Below are 19858 nucleotides of genomic sequence, written 5' to 3' on the forward strand. Positions count from 1 at the left end.
TGAATGACATTACCATGTTGTCTAGAATTTTTTCCATGTATCTGAGGTTTGAAACGCTTGGATTTTGCAGCAGGGATCTCAGGCAGAAGCATGGCTGCAGTGTTCGACAAAATACAACTCTGTTCTCAAAATGACCAAGCTTATCATACTGCAGCCTTCTAAAAGCCAGGCAGTTATCATCATCACTAGGTTGTTACAGAGTTGAAAACTTGCATTTGCTTTTATGCATAGTGAGGAGCCGGAAAAACTGAGTTTAAATACTTTAATTCACACTCTTTAATCTACACAGAAATACAGTACAAATAACAAGACAACAAAAAGATGCATTAGGAAATTCAGTAACTGAGTCAGTGCTGTGAAAAAGTCTGTATTTACAAACTTCTATGAAGAATATGGAGCAGATGTTTCTCAAAGGAGCCTTCTGGGAGCTTAAGTCACAAGAGACAGGCCATGACACAACTGACTGAAGACAAAAGTTTTCTTCAGTTTCACTTACGTTAATGTGGAATACCGCCACAGAACTGGGTGGAGTTCTGTGACTTCACTGAAGTTGCAGCTTCTTACAGACAGAACCTGGCCCAAGTACTCAAATAATACACATCACCCACATGTAATGATTTGAGCAAACATCACAATTACAGGGGGCTATGGTATTATCACCTGCTTCAGAAATATTGGATGAAGCCAATGAGGGTGCAGAGACTTCTATGAGACGTTCCACAATCACACTTCCTGTGCCTACGCAGCAAATAAAGAACACACTTCCCAGCTTTTATGACTACGAATTTTACAGTAATACCTCCTTATCCCCTCATTTCAGCTTGCTGCCTTTTAAAAAACAAATGAAAAACAATTTGGGATTTGAAAGCATCACTTGATGTAAAAAAAAAAAATTAGCAAATTTTGACTTTAAACATTTAAATTGGACATTCAATATTATGTTGGCTGGTTATTTCTTTGCAAGTAAGATCTCATATACTTTACAGCTGGGAGCAGTCAGGTTTGCTCTGAGTTTTTGTTTTCTGAGAAGAGAGGTGGGAATGGTAGAGACAGCTTTTGCTTATATTTGGGCACTAAATAATATATATCTCAAACTTCGCCATAAGGAAACAACTGTTCCATCAAGAGTACACTGATCACTCCTTCCTCACTGTTCTGTGGGAAAACCAAAAAAGATACTGAATCCCAAATGTCACCTTTCTTGGTTGAAAAAAACCTAAGATGTTATAATTTTACTTTTTGATCTATTACTTGCATTTTAAGCTCATTTTTTCCCTATTTAGTGCAACTTCAGAATAAATGCATAAACACATTCAATACAAATCCCAAGTCACAGCATCACAGTATTTCCAAGGTAAAGAATAACTTTTTTTTTTTTTCAACTGTTAACATGCTGGTATTTTCTTGCAAGTAGTTATTACTAACTTAAAGTTACACCTCTTAAAGGTAACATTTTTACAGTATTCTGGTCACCAATTACTAAATAGAAATAACTCCTATACATATTGAAGTTACAAGCTACAAAAATAAAAATCCATCTATAAAAATCCTAGAAAGAGAAAATGGCTGGAGGTACTCTAAGGATTACAACAGTTGGTAGCGGACAAAATGGCTTTTGAGGGACGTAAACTTTGAAGATACAGAATGCAGTAAACTCACAGTGTAAGTTCCCACTTACTCTTAAAATTAGTTTTATGCTGAAATCTACAAAGAAGTTGCAAATGAAACAATGCAAAAAATGAATTACATACAGCAATAAGGGTATACAGCACAGTAAACAGGGCAGTATCAATGGGAAACAAAGTAAAATTTTGAATACATTCATACTTTTGAACAGTTAAGGGCCGGATCCTCAGCTAATGTAAGTCCACATAACATCACTAGGTTTAGTCAAGGCATGTGGCTTTACTCCAGCTAGAAGTCTCTCCCTGAGATGCCCAAAACCTGAACTGGATATTCAGCACTCTTAGTGAGACAGAGAAATTTTGATCACGCCATGCTTTTAGAACTGTGGCCTAAATGAATTTGAAATAGAGAATGTGTAAATTATCTCAATGTACTTACTTGCTAAATGAACAAGTGGTCTCTGTTGTCTCATTCCTGTGTTCAAGAAGCAGCTATCATTTCTCAGAAAAAAAGTCAGAGCATTTTTAAAGAAGTGGTTCACATTCAAAAGGATCAGTTATGTACTAGTATTTTTAAATCTGAAGATATCCTAGTTTACTCCTAACTGAAGGGTCAAATCTTTTTTCTCTTCCAAAAGGAAGAAAACTGCTAGCAGTCAGTATGAAATACAGAACAAAAAAGGATTTTCAGTTAAAACGCGTGCAAAGATTCCTAAGTGTCCTACTCTTACCCATAGATTAACTAACTAGGTTACAGTGGTGCTCTACCAAAAAGCATTTGTTGCCAAGAAACAAAGAGTAACTATTATAACATTGATACCATTATGCTGTTCACAGCTAAGGTACAGTGCTTTAAGGTTTTTTTTAACCAGTGAGATACAATAACATACACTATGAAAGCTGTGAGCTTCAGTGCAACATAATGCAGAACCAGAAGGAACTGGCCAAACTGAAAACCAGAACCTTTAACTATCAGTTCTCAAAACCTGTGGAGAATGGGGAGGTTCCTCCCCAGCAGCAAAGAGCAAAAACTGTACTTTCAAAATAGGTCTGGGGGACTGGGAACCTTTGGAGGCCTTTCTAATATCTTCCAGGTGTGTTGATGGTGACTGAGAAAGCCAAACAGGTGGGTCACTGTGCTAATAATAAGCTGTACAAAGCCATTCCAATTTTCTTTTCTGACAAGCTAGCTGGCATGAAGGGTAAAGTGGATAGAAGAAAAGCTCACTATCCTGATTTCAGGAGAGCTTTTGATACTGTCCCAAATGACATTTTTAGCTGAAAGTGAGCCAGCATAAAATGAGTAATTAAATGACTGAGGAAAAGAAGTACTTACTGAGTAGGTGTAAACACTAGCAAGACGAAATGTACAGGGGAACAAATTTCTCAATCTGAATCAGCTGAAGTTATACAGAAGAAACTATTAACTTACTCTTGCTATAAGCATTGCCTCAACAAGATGATTTTCCCCAAGTATGTTCAAACATGGTAGCATTTTCTTTTGCAACCAGAAGAAACTCAAGTCTGTTTTCCGAGAGCACGAACTTAAAGCATCTAACTAAAGTAAATATTGTTTCAAGTTACTTAGTGCCTAAGAAAAGCAAGACCTGGAAAAAAAAATCTATGAAGGGGCAACATTGAAAGTGAACATATAAAAAAGAGTATCAAATGCATACATTATGCTATACAGTCTTTACATCATGAACATGAAATGCAATTCATAACAGTGCTAGCTGAGAAAAATGTTCAAATTTGAACATAATTCCAAATTAATTTGAAACAGGAATATCACCATTGCAGTAGAAAGAAAACATAAGACTATGTTCTTTAATAACTGCAGTAATTCCAAAGTGCTGTTAAAAGTATGCTCTAAATACTACCCTAACCTGCTTTAAACACCAGGAATAATAGACATACTTAGAAAAAAAAAATACGTAAGTGAATGCCATTCACCTCAGCAATTTTTGAAGATGAAGAATGCAAGTTTGGGCTTCAGATGCCTTTTAAAAAAGTCCAGACATGGAGAAAGATACAAAATGCATGTGGCATTTGAAACAGTTTAACCCTGCTATGAATTGCTCAAGTGAAAACACAAAGTAAAGCAAAGCCTACGACAAGAAGTTCTATGCACATGAAAATAGGCACACACGTCCTCTCAATGTGTGTGTGTAATCAAGTGAGGTTTGAGCAAGGCAGGAAGCTGACTCACAGAAAGGCTCTCCATACAACTTTAAATTTTTTGTGCTGCATGTCGCAGGAGTGAGAACCTACAGTAAAGAGAGTTATTGGGATCTGACCAAAAGTCAGTTAAGCTAGTGTATGCAGCAATAAAACTTAAAAATAAACTTTGTGAATTGATTATTCACCCTGTACGTTTTACACAAAGGTATGCTGTATGAAGACTGCCAGAAGAAACTATTGATTATTTATCTTTTCGAAACATCACTTTCACAATTTTTCCAATGTTAATCATTAAGAGGGTAAGGGAAAATTCTTCAGTGGAGGACATGAGATCCAGCTGCAGAGTACCCTCTTCTGGATAGAGAATGTACTGCAGTATTTTCAGGTTTCCAATCTGCTTTCAGAAGAGCTACAGAGTAGCTTTTTGTACTGGTGCTTTATGCACCTACAACATTAAAGCAGCATGTAACAGTTTTACAGTCACAACGCAGACATGACAACATTAAGCAGCTACAGGTATATTAAAAATTAGAAAAGTTCGTTTATGCTAGCATTAGAATCTGGGTGCCCATTGCTGACATTTACTGTCTGCAGTTGAACTAACACTTAAAACAGTTCGACAAAACTCAAAACAGGCTTTAACCCAATTTGCAACATACTGGAAAGGAGGATACATTGAAATCAAAGGACAGCGTGTCGGAAACACCAAGACTTCCCAACAGATTCTAGTGCTAACACCGTATGTTTAAAAAGAACTTTTTTTTTCCTCATGCATGACAGCTACATAGAGTTACAATAGAAGGATGACCCCATGTGTGACTGGGAACTAGACACTTCAACCTTACAGAATATTCTCCATACCATAAATACAATTTTACAAGAGGCTTCCCCATGCTTAACAACAGCTACGTTTGCTACCTATCATTTGCTGCAATGACTAACAGTCAATTTGTGAAACACAAACTTCTTCACTTCCACATGCAAGAAGGGGATGATCTGTCCAACAGAAACAAGACCATTTACCAGGGGTTTTCCCAAACAAGCACCCATTTAGATGCTACTTTCACTTCCAATTCTGCTTTGTTTCTCCAAAAGGAATGATGGATTCACATTTCCCAAAGAGGATTTCACGCATTTAGGACTGGAGTCCTAGCAAGCCACAGTAAGTGGGAGGACCTTGCCTGCACAAACATAGTGCAACATCACTGGTACCCACTCAGGCAAAGCACAAGTGGAGAAGCCAGCTCATCTACTGTAAAAGAGGAAGACTTTCAAAGTCCTGGCGTAATTTTTTTTTTTTTCTAGATGTCAGGAGTTCAAAAAGTGAAGTTTTTGAGCAGTTACAGGTTCTTAGGCTATAAAAGAATTTGAATAATCATGTGATCAACTTCAGGTACCTCTTTAAACTGTGTTATGAATAGTTTAGGTTAAGTAGCCAGCAGTGTCATTTCTCTTGAGAAAACGCTGCCTTTCATAGCACATACCCTGCTTTTCCAGAGACTTGTCGTTTGTTTGTAAACAATAGTTAGGTAAAAACCATAGCAGAGACCTTAACTATTTTTAGGGTGCTGATGGTTACAAGTTTTTTAAAAAAATTAATAACTAGTAAGATTTTTGAAGCCAATACAAATCGAACCTCATAACTGAAAAAAAAAAAAAAAAAAAAGGTAGTGGATTTGTCTAACATACTATACTTTTGGGTATTTTAAACACTTTTGACATAGATTTAACTATTTGTTCTCTATATTTACATACAATAAAATAATTAAGATGAAGTGTATAAGGCTAATGAACATGGAATTTACAAATGGCTTCTGCTTTACAGTTCATTACACTCTAATCACATTTTCAGACATCTATAAATTCACTGATAATCAGTAGTATTTAAGATCTAGTACATACACTTTCTACAATGAATACCATCAAGTTAAAAATGCTCTCCAAAGAGGATTACAATTGAAGGTTTTAAAAATACTGACTTTGCCAAGGTTTCACAATAAATTATTTTAAAATATAAATAGTCCATTCACCGTTAATGCAAACATCATTTTATAGATTGTTGAAAAACAGTTTCATATTACAAAACCCAGAAACACAGCCTACTTTACCCAGTGGTATCGCTTTCGGTTAGCATAAAGAAAAAAAGAAAAAAAAAAAAAAAGAAGATTGGGACAGTTCTGACAAAAGCAGCAATATTCAAAGTTCAGACCAAAGCTCTCAACTTCTCTTATGATCTTAGCTTATACAGTATACATTCAGCATAAATTATCTTCCTACTTGGAAGATCACTTTCAGTAACTCAACTGAACTTAACTGAATTACTTAGTGACAAATTTTAAACCTCAACTCATAGCTCTCACCTGCTCCGGGCTTAAAATACCTACAACAAAAGAAAAAAGGAGCAGATTTTTACTTCTGTTAATCATGAAGATGTTTTCACCTGAGAAGCTTTTAACCTGAGAAGCTTCAGATATGCCAAACTGACTGTTTCCATGTACTGTTGTATGTGTTCTTAACCTTTACTATCAGTATAGGCCACCAATCTTTTTCTCACCCTATACTCATATAGGAAATGAAGTTTCAGGTCCAACAAGGTATCTTTGACACCCTAAGAGCCAGTCAGAAAACAAATGCTTCCACCCTTTTTTTCACAATCAAATTACACACATGAACGCCAGAACTTGCTAACCCCTGCAAACCTAGCTCTCAACCTCCACACTTACAAGTTGAAACAGTTAACAGACTGACTTTACCATTGATCTTTTTCAGGTAATTACAAAGCAAGATCTTTAACAAGCCTTTAAAAAAATACCAAACACATTTGCCCATCATCATTATTTCATTAAAACCCTCCTCTAAACAGCTAAAAAAGACAGCTCCTTTGTCCAAATTTTCCCACACAAAGCCTCCTCAAGAACTATGATGTTGCTATACACAAAAACTAGAATTAGCCTCTCACTGAACTGAAGCAGAGTCAGTTACAGTACCTCAGTGCAAGTCATAGTACAATTATTTTGAAGTTGTATCTTGAGTACTCAGGACCACAGGAGTACTCTATCTATGGCTTACAAAGCCACTGAAAAAGGTAATTCGCAAACAGAATATTTCCAGAAACCTTTGGTCCAAAAGCATCTTTCTTGCTAACCACCTTCTCAAGAGCTCCCAGATCCTCCGCTCTCCCAGTCAAGCATATCAGATAGGCACTGCACAAGCAGGTGCACGGAAGAGTATTTGTCTTGCTCCAAAGAAGAGATGGCAGCCAGGAGCAGGCTGTTGTCAGAAAATCAGCCCACATCCTACTTGGTCTGGTTTTCTGTTCTGGAACTGTTCTGGGGAAGAGGGCAGGTGGAAGCAGGCCAAACTCCCAGCTGTTTCCCTTTCCAAGGGTATAAAATATTTTGCATTGTGTATGTGCAGAAGATCTGATTCCACAGCAAGGAAGGGCTGCAGTATCTGTCTCTTTCCTGCCATTAGAGTAACTAACTCCTCGAACTAGAAAGGCTGGGCATCACCACCAATCTAAAAGGCAAAACAGTTGTGGTAATTCAGCTGTGAAAGTTTTCATGAATGTAAAAGCATGGCTTTTTCCTCAGCTCTAGTTCATTCACAAATATGAACCTTACGGCACAAAACCTTAATCTAGATTAGGCATTCTCAATGTTCTTAATGAGCTGAAGTTCATCACTGTATTAGGTTGAATTCCGCAAAATCTATACATCTTCATCCGTTTGTTCTCTCATGTGGTCTTGCTCAGACACGCTGGAAGCGTCGTCATCTGTCTGTTCACCCGAGTGATACAACATCAGTGCATGTGTCTTATGAGTTATGGTAACAGTGCAGGGCCCCTGAGCCCATGGCTCTCCATCCACCTGCATCGGCATCTTTGAACTCTTCAAGATCAGCTGGTATTAAATAGAAGAACACACAATCATAGCAGTTCAAAGTAGCTCTGAAGATACCTTTTACAACTACAATATACTGATGCTGCACATTTTCAGCCTGGCCAGGGAGAAACTTAGTATATAATTAGTTGCACTTGTAGACCACCAACCACAGCAACAGAAGACTGTGAATTATGACATAATTAATTTTTACTAAGCAAGAGAAACATCTAGCTTAACTGCAAACTGCAACTTCAGATGAGACAGTTGAGTGCTTGAGATTCTATACTGTGTATTAAAAAAAAATTTAGGGAAACAGGTTCATAAACACCACTTACCCTCACTGTATGTGCCTGCCCTAGGCGAACAGGATTTGCTAGTTTCACCTGAATCTGGGCACAGTGGAAAGAACCATGAACACCAACAACTTCCAGAAGTCCATCGTCATGTCTATGAATTAAGAAAAGAGACTCTTTTTAGTGATGCTCATGAGGTCTAGAATACCTGTCCAAATATTACACAGTCCTTTTATGGGTATTCCTATAAAGAAGACAAATGTTATTCTACAAATATGTTTAAACCATCTATTTGTGATGGACAACAAGTCACACTGAATGGCAAAGGAAGCCATACAAAAACCGCAAGTATGGAGCAATACACCAGCTGGTACACCCTAGCTAGCTTCTGGAAATTATGGATATATCCATAATTTCCAAGGATCATCGTGCATACTTAAGGCCCACAGTGGATTTCTCTTTCATAGATTTGTACAATTTTCTGTCTTTTCCCTCAGTTATTAATCTACAGGAAAATCTTTTAATGGCTTAGTTTTTTAGATTTTGGTAAAGGACCTTGCCCAAACATTTTTTAGAAATCCAGGATCATAAGCCTTGTAACAGAACTATTAAGTATATTTATATATAAAACTTCTGAAGAAGGAAATCACAAGAGGGAATAACTAATGTACCCATCTATTCTCTTTAGTATTGCTCCAGCCAGCTTACTCAAGCACGGGAGTAAATTTTTTGGCTTGCGCTGTTTTTACTTTTTATTTTAAGCTCTATTAAGATGTGTTCTTTTATATTCTGAAATGAACATATTTTTAACTTTTTGAAGGCTACCTTTATTTTTAATAGCCTCTTCAATGCTATTGCTTAATCATGCCAGACATTTTGAGAAGGTCTTAAAAAAAAACCCCCAAAACTTAATGTGTGGGATGCACTTAGTCCAAGTGTCTAACATGAGGAAGATAAAAAATCTGAGATAGCCTACTGTCACTAGGTAACCTTCTGACTTTCAGACAAGTCTGGTTACACAAGCACAAGAACTGTTAAAGGAAAAAAAAAAAAAAAAAAAAAAGAAAAAGATGCACTGTGTACCTCGCCAAGGGGTAAGGTTCATCACCCATTCCTTCCCAGAGCCTACAGCCACCTCCCCAATATCCAATATTCAGGACAATGATGCCTTCCAAATTGGGCAACTCTATTCTCTCACCATCCAACTCTAGCTTTAAAAGACAAACAGAAGTTAATTACTGTGGATCAAATTCAGTATTTCAATATAAGCTAGTTATTCTCTTTATGCATTTAATAGGCTTCCACTTGAAGAAAAACTGGCCCTGTACAAATAGAACATGTTTTCTTTTCATACTTTTAAAAAATGACTTCTGATATCACAAGATATCCTAAGGTGTAATAAGTTTCTATTAATAGAGAAAAGAAAAAGGAACCCTCACTTATGCAAGTCTCTGGTGCTAAGGCAAATTTTATCTGAATATCAGTACTTGAACTCATAGAACGGAGTCAAGGCCAGAAAAAAATTGAGGAATTTTCAGTAAGCTCAAAGACATGAATTCCATGAAGTAAGCTGCAGATAGCAAAAGTTACATCAAAAATACTCCAAGTCCAGAGCCACCCTTATACAAATATCACATAGATGTAAGCTGCAAAGCTTTTCCCCTTTTCTTTCACAAGGTAAGTTTTCACATTCCACTGACTGTCCAGAGAATAAGCAAGTTAAAAAAACTTACCTCAACCTTTTTGTTAAGATCTTTACATTCTTGTACTAAGCAGTCTTTGGTTCCATAAAAAAAATAAACAGCCTATAAAAACCAAAACAAGGAGAACAGAAAACACTGTTAGAAAAAGACAATACATATGAAGACTATTTGAAATATTGATGTTTAGTTATCGTTCTGCAAACCTTAACTAAAATTCATACTTAACATATTTGCACATCCTTCAACTAAGCTTTCTTCATGAGATAGGCTACAACTTGCATAAGAAACTTGCTTTCCACTTTAAAAGGAAATAGGCAAGGTCCTTAACCCATTAAGTTTCAAAGCAAATGAAACATTCTAAACAAAAACTGAACAAACACCATATTCTGTAAGCAAGCAAGCAGAGGCAAGGCAGAACACCTGTGAGTGGGCTGGAAACATGTTTTACCTATGGAATCCCCTCCCCAAGAAAAATGAGTTCAAACTCTTAAAATGGCATGAAAGGAAGTAGGGGAGTAAAGTAATGTAAAGCAAAAAATAGCCTTAAGTCAAGTCAACAACTACAAGGAGAAAATGTCACTTTACCAAACACACCTTATTAATAATTCTGCTGGAAAACAGAGAGGGAGTCTTCTCACGATGAGCATGAAAATTTAAAGCCATGAGAGCATCAGGTCCTATAGAAAAGTAGTTGTTCATGGTGAATACCTGTAAGACAGAACTTCTAGTTATGGTCTTACTAAATATCATTATTAGGATTTTAAAGTCACAGTGTTTAATGGGAAATAGGTAACCAGAAAAATAAGTATAAACATACAAGTATTCCATACAATCCATATTTATACTTGCAAACCATACCTTTGGTTTCCTTAAGTTGTAGTATCCTTTGTTTGTTACTTGAACCTTCCATCTGAAAAACAACAGCCATTACTTAGACTCATGACAGCCTGTTCTCACTTAGTATCAAAGCTGTAGTCAGGAATCTCATATCTATACTGGGATCAAGTAAAAAGATTCAAACTTAGTTAAATTATGAAAGAGTTAAGCCTTGTAGAACAACTAAATAAAGACTAATTTTGGACCTCAGTCATTTTGCAGTTCCCTCCAGCAATACTTGTATTTCTTTACATATACTGCTGCAAATGGCTATCAGCAGAGCTGTAGTAGTATTTGTTTCTACAGAATTTATCTTTTCACTGTTACTTACCTGTCTAGTTTGATTCCATCTGCCTCCATGACATTTCGTAAGATTTGTTCTACAGGGACTTCTCCAGCATAACCTGCACCCCAGCCCAGTGTATTAGACAGGTCATTACCTGTTCCCAGAGGTAAAATTGCAACTTGTGGAATATAACATTCTTGCCCCTAGGATACAAAACCACTGCATATTAGTTCCTTTTTCAGCACTCATTTTCTCCCTTTTACCCGCAAATGTTCAGGTTAGATAAATAGCATTCATCTTCAGAGCAGCTTGTTACATACTGCAGAGCAATAGAGCTGGCAGCGTTAGTATAGCAGATGGCACATTTAAGTACTTATCGTAGGGATAATGCAAAGGAAGGAAATGTTAAACCATTGTGCAAAGAAAAGAGAATACAAACGCAATATGGAACAATGCATTATTAATACTGAACAGAGTATGCCTTCAAAAGAATGATGCTTTGGATCTAGAAGTGGAAACCCGAACTTCTCATCTGATTTCCTGATTATATGCTGCTGACTTGCTGCAGCCATGGTAAGTTACTAACATCATTACTGCACATACTTCTGGGAAATGATATGAACATTAAGAGTGACATAACACACAAGGCTGTAAACCATAACAATACATCAAAATGCTCTTACAAGACTGAAGTGAAGTTAGGTCTAAAACAACAGATGCATATAACACTAGAGTATTCAACCACGGACAGACATTCACATACTCAAAGAAGGAAAGTCAGTATCTAAGTTTCAGTGGTGCCACATACACACACAGCTCCAACTGTTATCAATAGATGGAGCAGACAATAATCACCTCTGCAGATCACAGAGTAAGTGACAGAAGCAGACATTCAAAATGGCCACCTGAGCAAAGGTCTTTGCTCTCTTTACCACAGAAGGGTGAACAGTTATTTCAGATGTACTATGGCCTTTGAAATTCAGCTGTGAAAAGTACTTGCAATAAGTGGCATTATGGTTACTATTTTTTCAAGAAGAGTTATCAGCCAGGTAACCTGTATTTGAGAGTCAAGATAAATGAAGGGAGCAAATAACCTACTGCTGATAATAAAAAGGTTTTGCTGATAATCTCAACAGTATTTATGTAATTCCAATGACTCAATTCGAATGCTTGGAAACAAAGAAGAACCCAGATTTCATCAACCATATTGGCTCTGAGGGACAATATATCAAGTGTCCAAGACCAAGTAACCATACACTCATATTCATTAACCTTTATAGTTACACTTTGCTGCATTTCTACTTTATCAGTACATAAAAATTCTCAAAGAAGCTCGCTTTGACTATGCATGAAGTTGTAACAATGGCCTTCAACTACAACATTTCTTGTATTAACAAGAAAGCCACAGGAGAAGAAAAAAAAAAAAAAAAAGACATTGATATAAGAAGAGTAGCTTTCCTCCTTCTATCACTAGAGAAAAAGTTTATTAGGTAAAGCACTAAAGCCCTAGTAATTCTTTTTCATTCTTAATTTTCTCAGGAGTTCTTAGTAGTACCCTGTAAATTGGAATATCTTCCATTTCAAATCAACAGTAAACATACAGCTTACTTTTTCCTTCTCTACTTGCTGTTAATAGGCGAGGCTGCAGACTGATAGATTCTTTAGAATATATGATAAGGAGCAGAAACAAATTACTGCACTTATTCATGCACTGGCAATATAACCAGTATAGCCAGCAAAATTATGAGGTTATTATAAAAGATTGAGCACGCTGGGAGAAATAACCAGTCAGAGCACATTAGCCATTATTAGCCATGCCATTTATGACAAAATAAATCTGTTCAGACAAAGAGGAAAGAACAATGCATAAAATATTCTGCAGCTTGTTTTACAGAAAGAACAGCTTTAAATATAATTTAAAAATCTAAAGCTTTCGTATTTTTCCTGAACTACGGGGATGCATAACAAGATGCATTCCCCCCATATGAACAAGCAATTCTGCAAATATTTCTCCGTAGGCTTATTCAGGAAGATGAAAACAATAAATGCAGGTAAGAGAATAGGTGTAGCACTTTAGCAGCTCCAAAACTCATTTCATAGAATCATAGAATCATAGAATCATTTCGGTTGGAAAAGACCTTCAAGATCATCAAGTCCAACCATTAACCATGCCCCCTAAACCATGCCCTGGAGTACCCTGTCCACTCGCTTTTTGAATACCTCCAGGGATGGTGACTCAACCACTTCCCTGGGCAGCCCATTCCAATGCCTGACAACCCTCTCAGTAAAAAAATTTTTCCTAATATCTAACCTAAATCTCCCTTGCCTCAACTTGAGGCCATTTCCTCTTGTCCTATCTCCAGACACCTGACAGAAGAGACCAACACCCACCTCACTACAACCCCCCTTCAGGTAGTTGTAGAGAGCGATAAGGTCTCCCCTCAGCCTCCTCTTTTCTAGACTGAACAACCCCAGTTCCCTCAGCCGCTCCTCATAAGACTTGTGCTCAAGGCCCCTCACCAACTTGGTTGCCCTTCTCTGGACATGCTCAAGCAGCTCAATGTCTTTCCTGTAGTGAGGGGCCCAAAACTGAACACAGTACTCGAGGTGCGGCCTCACCAGTGCCGAGTACAGGGGAACAACCACCTCCCTGTTCCTGCTGGCCACCGTAAGACATTTCACCGTAAGACATCTTTTAATTTAAAACCCAATACCTTTATCTTCATTTCATCAATTGCATCCAGGACCCAGCCTACTGTGCCATCCCCACCACAGACAAGAACCCTGACAGCATTGCAAGGCAGCAAGGTACAAAGTTGGAGTGCTTTAGCAGGTGCAATTTTGCTTAGATCAAAAACCTAGAAGAAAGGAAAATAAAGAGTTCCATAACTTCACATAACATGACTCAGATTTGCCTCACAGATAAACAACTTCAAGAAGTTCATTCTAATGCAAAACAAAGATTCTCCATTTACAATATTACATTAGCAAATGAGCTGTCCTGACTTTTATGAGCAGGATTTGGTTTCCCAAATTCACAATAGAGCTCCAGCTGCTTAGCTAGGAATAATTGTCATTGATAAACCAAGCAGACAGAGTCCTAAGAAAAGTCTGTATCTAGAGGCATTACAATGAATTCTGCCAAGATGAAAGACTTCAGGTAAAAGTTATTTTTAAATAGTCAGCATACGAAGAGGTTTAGTCTTTAAAGGCTTATTGGGATGCATTTAAAACAAACACATACTGATTCCTATTAGGCTGTATTCTAAGGCTGGGTTTTGAACTTCAAAGGAAGAGTATTATGCTGCAGCCAGGAAATCCAAGGAACAACTAACTGCCTTATGTCAACATCCTGTGCCATCGCAGTGGATTTTAAGGGGAAAGCAACAACACAAAGGAGCAACTGTAAACAACTGACATTTTCACAAGTAAAGTGAGGATTTAAACAAATACAGGTTTCAAATTAAGAAGATCTAAATATTTTTCTACAACTTGTACACTGTTTCAAGAGCCAGATACTTATCATTAAGAGAATTACTGCATGTATTACTATAAATAAAAAACTGGACCAGTTTTAGAACCATAACAAACTTGGGGGTGGGAGGAGCCTCTGCACTTTTGGTCTCTCTATATAAGAGCTCTTTCTAAAAGAACAAACGGCATGAATTTGTTTCCTTTACTGATCTTCCACAAGATCCTACTGCCATTGTGTAAGCAAAGTGATGTTTATTCTAATTTAAACTTTTATTTTATTATAGTGGCTTTTCACTGTAAATACCTGAACGGGGTTCAGCAGAATTTTAAATTCTCCTAGTAAAGTTTCACCCATGTTGTTTCCACTACGAGTATTAGCCAGTATGATTACTGGCATCCAGTGTTTTCTGCAGTAAGGTACCACCTGCAAAAAGGTAAAAGTCAGTCAGTCACACAAATACTGCATGTCTGAAAATGTTTAAAACCTTGCTCCAAAACCCATCCCCTGTAACTGCTGAAATGAGGAAGCTACCAATTAGTCTGAAGTAGTCAAACCAGAAACAAATACTTCTGATGCACCAAGGTCAAAGATTTCTGTTCTACAGTGCCTAGGACAACAAATACTACAATGTTATGAATACAGCCACAGAAAAATCACAAAACATTCAAGGAAGTAAGATACCCAAATCTCAGTGTTGTTTTGGAATAACAAAATCCAAACGTCTGCTCATGCTTCAACTACCATGTTAATAAAATGAAAAACACCTCCAAATTAACACTGCAAGTACTTCAAATATATGGAAACATTCACCTGATAGTTATTAACCTGACAACGTACTGAGTTCAAGTTTTACTGTGTGGGGTTTTTGTTCGGTTTTGGTTTGGGTTTTTTTTGTTGTTTTTGTTTTTGTTTTTTTTAATATATTACAAAACTAAGAAACAGTAGACAATTACCTTTTCATAATTGGTTCTTTTGTCTTTACGAATCTGGTTGATTGTAGACAAATAGTATGGTGGAATAATTAAGTCTCTGAATTCTCCAAATGTACACTCCTCAGTCTTTAAACAATCCATCATGCATTCATCATGTACAGTGTACTGACACCACACACATCTGGAAAAAAGACCAAGAAAACATGAAAAAAATCCTCAAACAACAGGCACATCGATTTTGCTTATTTATTTTAGCTAGACTAACTTTCTGAAAAGTACTTATGTTTACATGCACCATTATAAGTAATGTTTTAAGCACATTACAGAGAAAACCATGCATTGGAAGTTTACATAACTATGTATTGGCTACAGAAAATTACATAACTTGGTCATGTGCTTCCAAGTCTAGAAAAGCATTTGAATTCTGTGGAAAAAAACCCAACCCAATGGTTTTAAATTAATTCTATTCTTTTTAATTCCAAAAGCAGGTGCTATAAATATCTTCTTACGTTGTCTGCAATATTAACAGTTGCACTGAGAAACTGAACTCCTATCCATCCTTAAAGAGCACAGCTAAAACACTAGAGTTCAATTTAACAAAGTGTTACTTCTAATATTAATTAATAAATTTCTTAAGATTGATAATACCTCTTTAAGTCTGAAACCTAAAAGGTTACACAATACTGTACAAGGCTGATGGGATATTGTTATGAAAAACTGCTCAGCCTTTTGACCTGTTCTAAAAGCTGTCCTGGAAAACAGACTAGAACAAGAGGAAATACTGCAATATCCGCTGCCAGCCTCTGCAGAATGTTAATCCTTGTTTGCTACATCCAAAGCCTTGGTTTAAGCAGCTGCGAAAGCTATTTTTGGAGTCCTTTTGACTAATCCAGCACACAACTAGAGTAGCAATGATATTTGTGTGACTTTCTTCTTTTCCTCTTCTTCCTTCCTTCCCCCTTTGCCTCCAAACCCCTCTCCTTCCCTCCTCTCCTACACAACACTGTCTCTCAAGGTTTTGTTTCTGATAGTATGCTCGTTTACACTGTAATTCTGCTACTTACCAAGCAATTTGACAGTATCACACAGAAGCAAAGCAAAAGCTGGCAGAATACATGCTGGAAAGATGACATCCTTTGAGAAGGCTGAAGTAACACTTACACTGTACCCAGGACCTGGAACAGTAGCACTATACTTGGGCACAACATGCCACTATGTGCCATGCTAACGACTTTGTAAGCAGCCTTACTGATGACAGTGCAAGCCCATTCAATGGTTCCTTAACATTTTTTAACACTCTTACGACAAACTTTTAACAACAGATTATATTACAGTAGCTTTTAAAACTTCCCATTAGCTTTTTTTGAGTATCCTTTAAAATGAACTTAAAACAGCGATAGGATGGTTGTTTGTTCTAGTTACACTGAGCAGATGCCAATTTTGCAGAGATGCATACACATTTTGGTGCTCTGAATTGTGAGCTGTGCCACCCAAATTGCTCAGGATATCCACTGTACAAATGACAAGTGCATTAGAACCTTCTTAAGGTCATCCCCTGAAATATAAACTCTCTTGGACACAGAGAGCCTTTTATATGTAATTATACAGTAGCTAGCACATCATGCTGGAGTAATGCAATTAAGAGAACAAGCAGAGATGAGACGCAATGACATACTCTTAATCTACGACTCAAATTACCCACAAGCATCCATTTTAGTTTTAGGTTCTTTGAAGCTGTTTTTTTAAAAGAATTTCATATCTGACTACTGCAGGATCCCCTTCGGGGTAACGTGTTCCAATAACCCTGCGGCAAATACAATACTGATATGGCATCGTACTTTCTCATACAAAGTCAAATTCCCTTGCAGTACCTGTAGTCGCAGAGCTTGGGCTGTGTACCGCACTGTTGTTTGCATATCATACAGCAGCTGCAGAGCGGGACGTTGCCTCTGATCCAGTGGTGTGGCATAGAGATGTGGGCTCCACCATCGCTCCTCATCATAATTTCCTTGCAGAGAAAAAGCTGGTCTGCCTTCTTGAGGCATCCTTCGCTGACACGCAGCCCGCAGCAGTTGCAGAAAGCACCCTGAAGGATGTGCTGGGCACACACGCAGCAGTAGGAGGGCTGGCCAAAGAGGTCTGTGTAGTGCCAGTCATGCTTGCTCTTGCGAAAGATGTCTCGTATTAACACCTGCCGCCGGGACCGCTGGAAGCTGCACCACAGGGTGATCAGCACCGGCAGGATCACAGAGCACAGAGTCCAAAACGCCAAACTCCAGTCTGCGACCACCGAGGAGGAAGCGTCGCTTCTGCTCTCCGTCCCTTCCATTCCTCAGCAGCTCGGCCTCGCCAGCCTAACCCCTCGCACCAGCCGGGCACACAGCAGGGCGAGCCCGGGAACGGCCCCCTCGTTCAAGGCGCCAACGCGCAGCTTCACGAAACATCTTTTAATCCCTTCTTAGGGCTAAGCACCTATTCGCCCCACATCTGACCTACCAACCGACAGAAGGATTTCAGTGCTGGCCAGGTGCGAGGGGCTCCTCCGCTGCCTGCCCGGGCCTAGCGCAAGGCCGGCCGGCGCCCGACCTCCTCCCGGCCCGGCCCTTCTCTCACCCGCTCCCCTCAGGCGCCAGCACGGAGCCGCCACACGGCTCCGGCTGCCCCCAAACGCCCCGCTTCCACTCAGGCCCCTCTGCGGGGGCGGAGCGGGGGACGACGACGACGGGACCGGGACCGGGACCGGCACCGCGCCGAGGCCCCGGCCCCTCACACCGCCTCCCGTCAGGCCGCCGCGCCCCCCCTGCGCTGGGGGCCGCCGCCGTCCGCCCTCTCCCCGCGGCGGGGGCTCCCCGCGGCCGCGGCCGCCTGCGCTGGGCCGAGGGGCGGCCGGCAGCGCCCAGGGCGGGAGGAGGCGAGCGGCGGGCGCCAGGGATGCGCTGGGGCGGCGGAAGCGGAAGCGGCGGAGGGCGGTTGCCAGGCGACGGGCGCCGCCCGGAAACGGGGCGGGCGGGCGGGTTCGTTCGTTAGCGGTTTATCGCGACTCCCGGCAGCCGCGACAGCGTGTGGCAGCGCGGCCCGGCTTCAGCTCCAGCGGGGGCAGAGGGCCGCGGCCGCCGGGCGGCGAACCCGAGGCGAAGGGCCTCGGTGGAGGAGGCTGCCCGGCTGCCGCGGTATTTGTTCCTGGATTACCCCAACCATAAGCGCTTCCCCCCACTAATTTCCTCCTGTCCTTACATGTTACGCTGTTTCCCCTGTACCGGTTCTAAAAATAAATAGTTGCTGCTGTTAGAAACCACAGTGGTTTGCGCTTTCAAAACAGTATCTTGAACAATTGCATAAATCCACACGACAGACACAGCGTTTCTTGGATTTTAGGCTGTTGGTGTCTTAAAACACACGCTGAAAAATGCAAATGTTCCACGGTTCGGCAGTACTTGGGTTTCCGAGAAAAGTCCCATAACAGGACGTTGGAACCCCAGAACTGCCCGGCCCCTGAACTGCTTCGTTTCCATCACCTGCTTTCACCCTGGTCCAGCCCTCACACCTACAGCGCTCTCCCTTTTAGCCCATGATTCTGTCAGATTTTCATAAACTGATAAGTAACTGTGCAAGCGGTTGTGCTAAGGACGCTGAAGCTAAGGACACCCCCAAGGTGTCCGCCCGAGGGGGCATTCGCAGAGCCCCTCTTCTCACCTGCTGTTTGATTTCTTGAACCTTTCCATATCTTAACATTTATGAGACCCCCAGCGCTCTGCCAGGTCTCACTGAAACTGGCTGACTCGTGCAGACATGGTGGCACAGCCAGAATAAACACCGCTTCTTTAGGAAATAAAAATGCACAGATGAGAAGGGCTGCTCCGAGCCAGGCTGGCAAAGCCCGGGGGGATCCCTGTGGTGCAGGAGGTATGGGGATGCGCCGCACCTTTCCCTCGGAGGGGAAGTGCTAATTACACACGTCCCTTGTGTGAGTGCTGATTACGCACATCCCTCGTGCGAGAGCCGGTGATGAATTCTGACTACCTATTTCATATGCTATATTCAAAGGGACACTTATTTCTTTTCCTACAAATCGGTGATGCTGGTGCCATATGTCTGGCACAGGGCTGCTCAGGAGAGATCCAGACAGTCACAGTTCTCAAGGCAGAAACTAGCTGTTTGCAATGACATTCGTTAACCTACATTCTTACTTCACATTATGCTTACTAGTAAGGACATTTATAATCCTGTTTTCTACTAACTTGTCCTGAAAACAGAAGAGTTATGTGAGTTTTCATTTGTATGGTTCTATTAATTTGATAAAAATCTCTCTGCTGTGTTTTTCAGCAGCGATGATTTGGCTTTGCTGGAGTTAAACCACATTAATATGTACTTCTGAGCTGGAGTAAAGTTAGAGACAATTTCTGAAAAAGGGGCCCCTTTGCGGCTGCCTTCGAGATTAACATTCAGTAATGGGCAATCGTTTCTTTTAAAAAACAATAGTTCACCTTAGGCACCCAGAACCATGGCTTGCTATGCTAAATGTAAGGTGATGTGTTTTATTTTCACAAATTTAGAATATCCAGTGTAATTCTGAAGCCTGAAGTGGAAAAAAGGTCTTCTATTT

General features: G+C 39.7%; 1 protein-coding gene across 1 annotated transcript; it reads right to left on the bottom strand.

Moving 5' to 3' along the window:
* Positions 1-248: 248 nt before the first annotated feature.
* DGKE (diacylglycerol kinase epsilon) lies at positions 249-18002 on the bottom strand. Its single transcript, XM_052808496.1, has 11 exons — positions 17127-18002; positions 15277-15436; positions 14627-14746; positions 13563-13706; positions 10894-11051; positions 10545-10596; positions 10281-10394; positions 9717-9788; positions 9067-9194; positions 8026-8137; positions 249-7708 (listed from the first exon to the last, which is right to left on the bottom strand). Exons 1-11 carry the CDS (start codon positions 17582-17584, stop codon positions 7517-7519), a joined length of 1710 nt encoding a protein of 569 aa, XP_052664456.1. The 5' UTR covers positions 17585-18002; the 3' UTR covers positions 249-7516.
* Positions 18003-19858: the final 1856 nt, after the last annotated feature.

Source organism: Harpia harpyja, chromosome 14, assembly GCF_026419915.1.
Source record: "Harpia harpyja isolate bHarHar1 chromosome 14, bHarHar1 primary haplotype, whole genome shotgun sequence".
In the NCBI taxonomy this organism is placed as follows: Eukaryota; Metazoa; Chordata; class Aves; order Accipitriformes; family Accipitridae; genus Harpia; species Harpia harpyja.

What these genes read in the sequence shown, in the direction of transcription:
- DGKE (XM_052808496.1), bottom strand. Translation starts at nt 17,584, where the DNA reads ATGGAAGGGACGGAGAGCAGAAGCGACGCTTCCTCCTCGGTGGTCGCA. An exon ending in GATGGAATCAAACTAGACAG is followed by an intron (nt 10,597 to 10,893) that starts GTAAGTAACAGT and finishes GTTGTTTTTCAG; the next exon opens with ATGGAAGGTTCAAGTAACAA. An exon ending in ACAACTTAAGGAAACCAAAG is followed by an intron (nt 10,395 to 10,544) that starts GTATGGTTTGCA and finishes TCTGTCTTACAG; the next exon opens with GTATTCACCATGAACAACTA.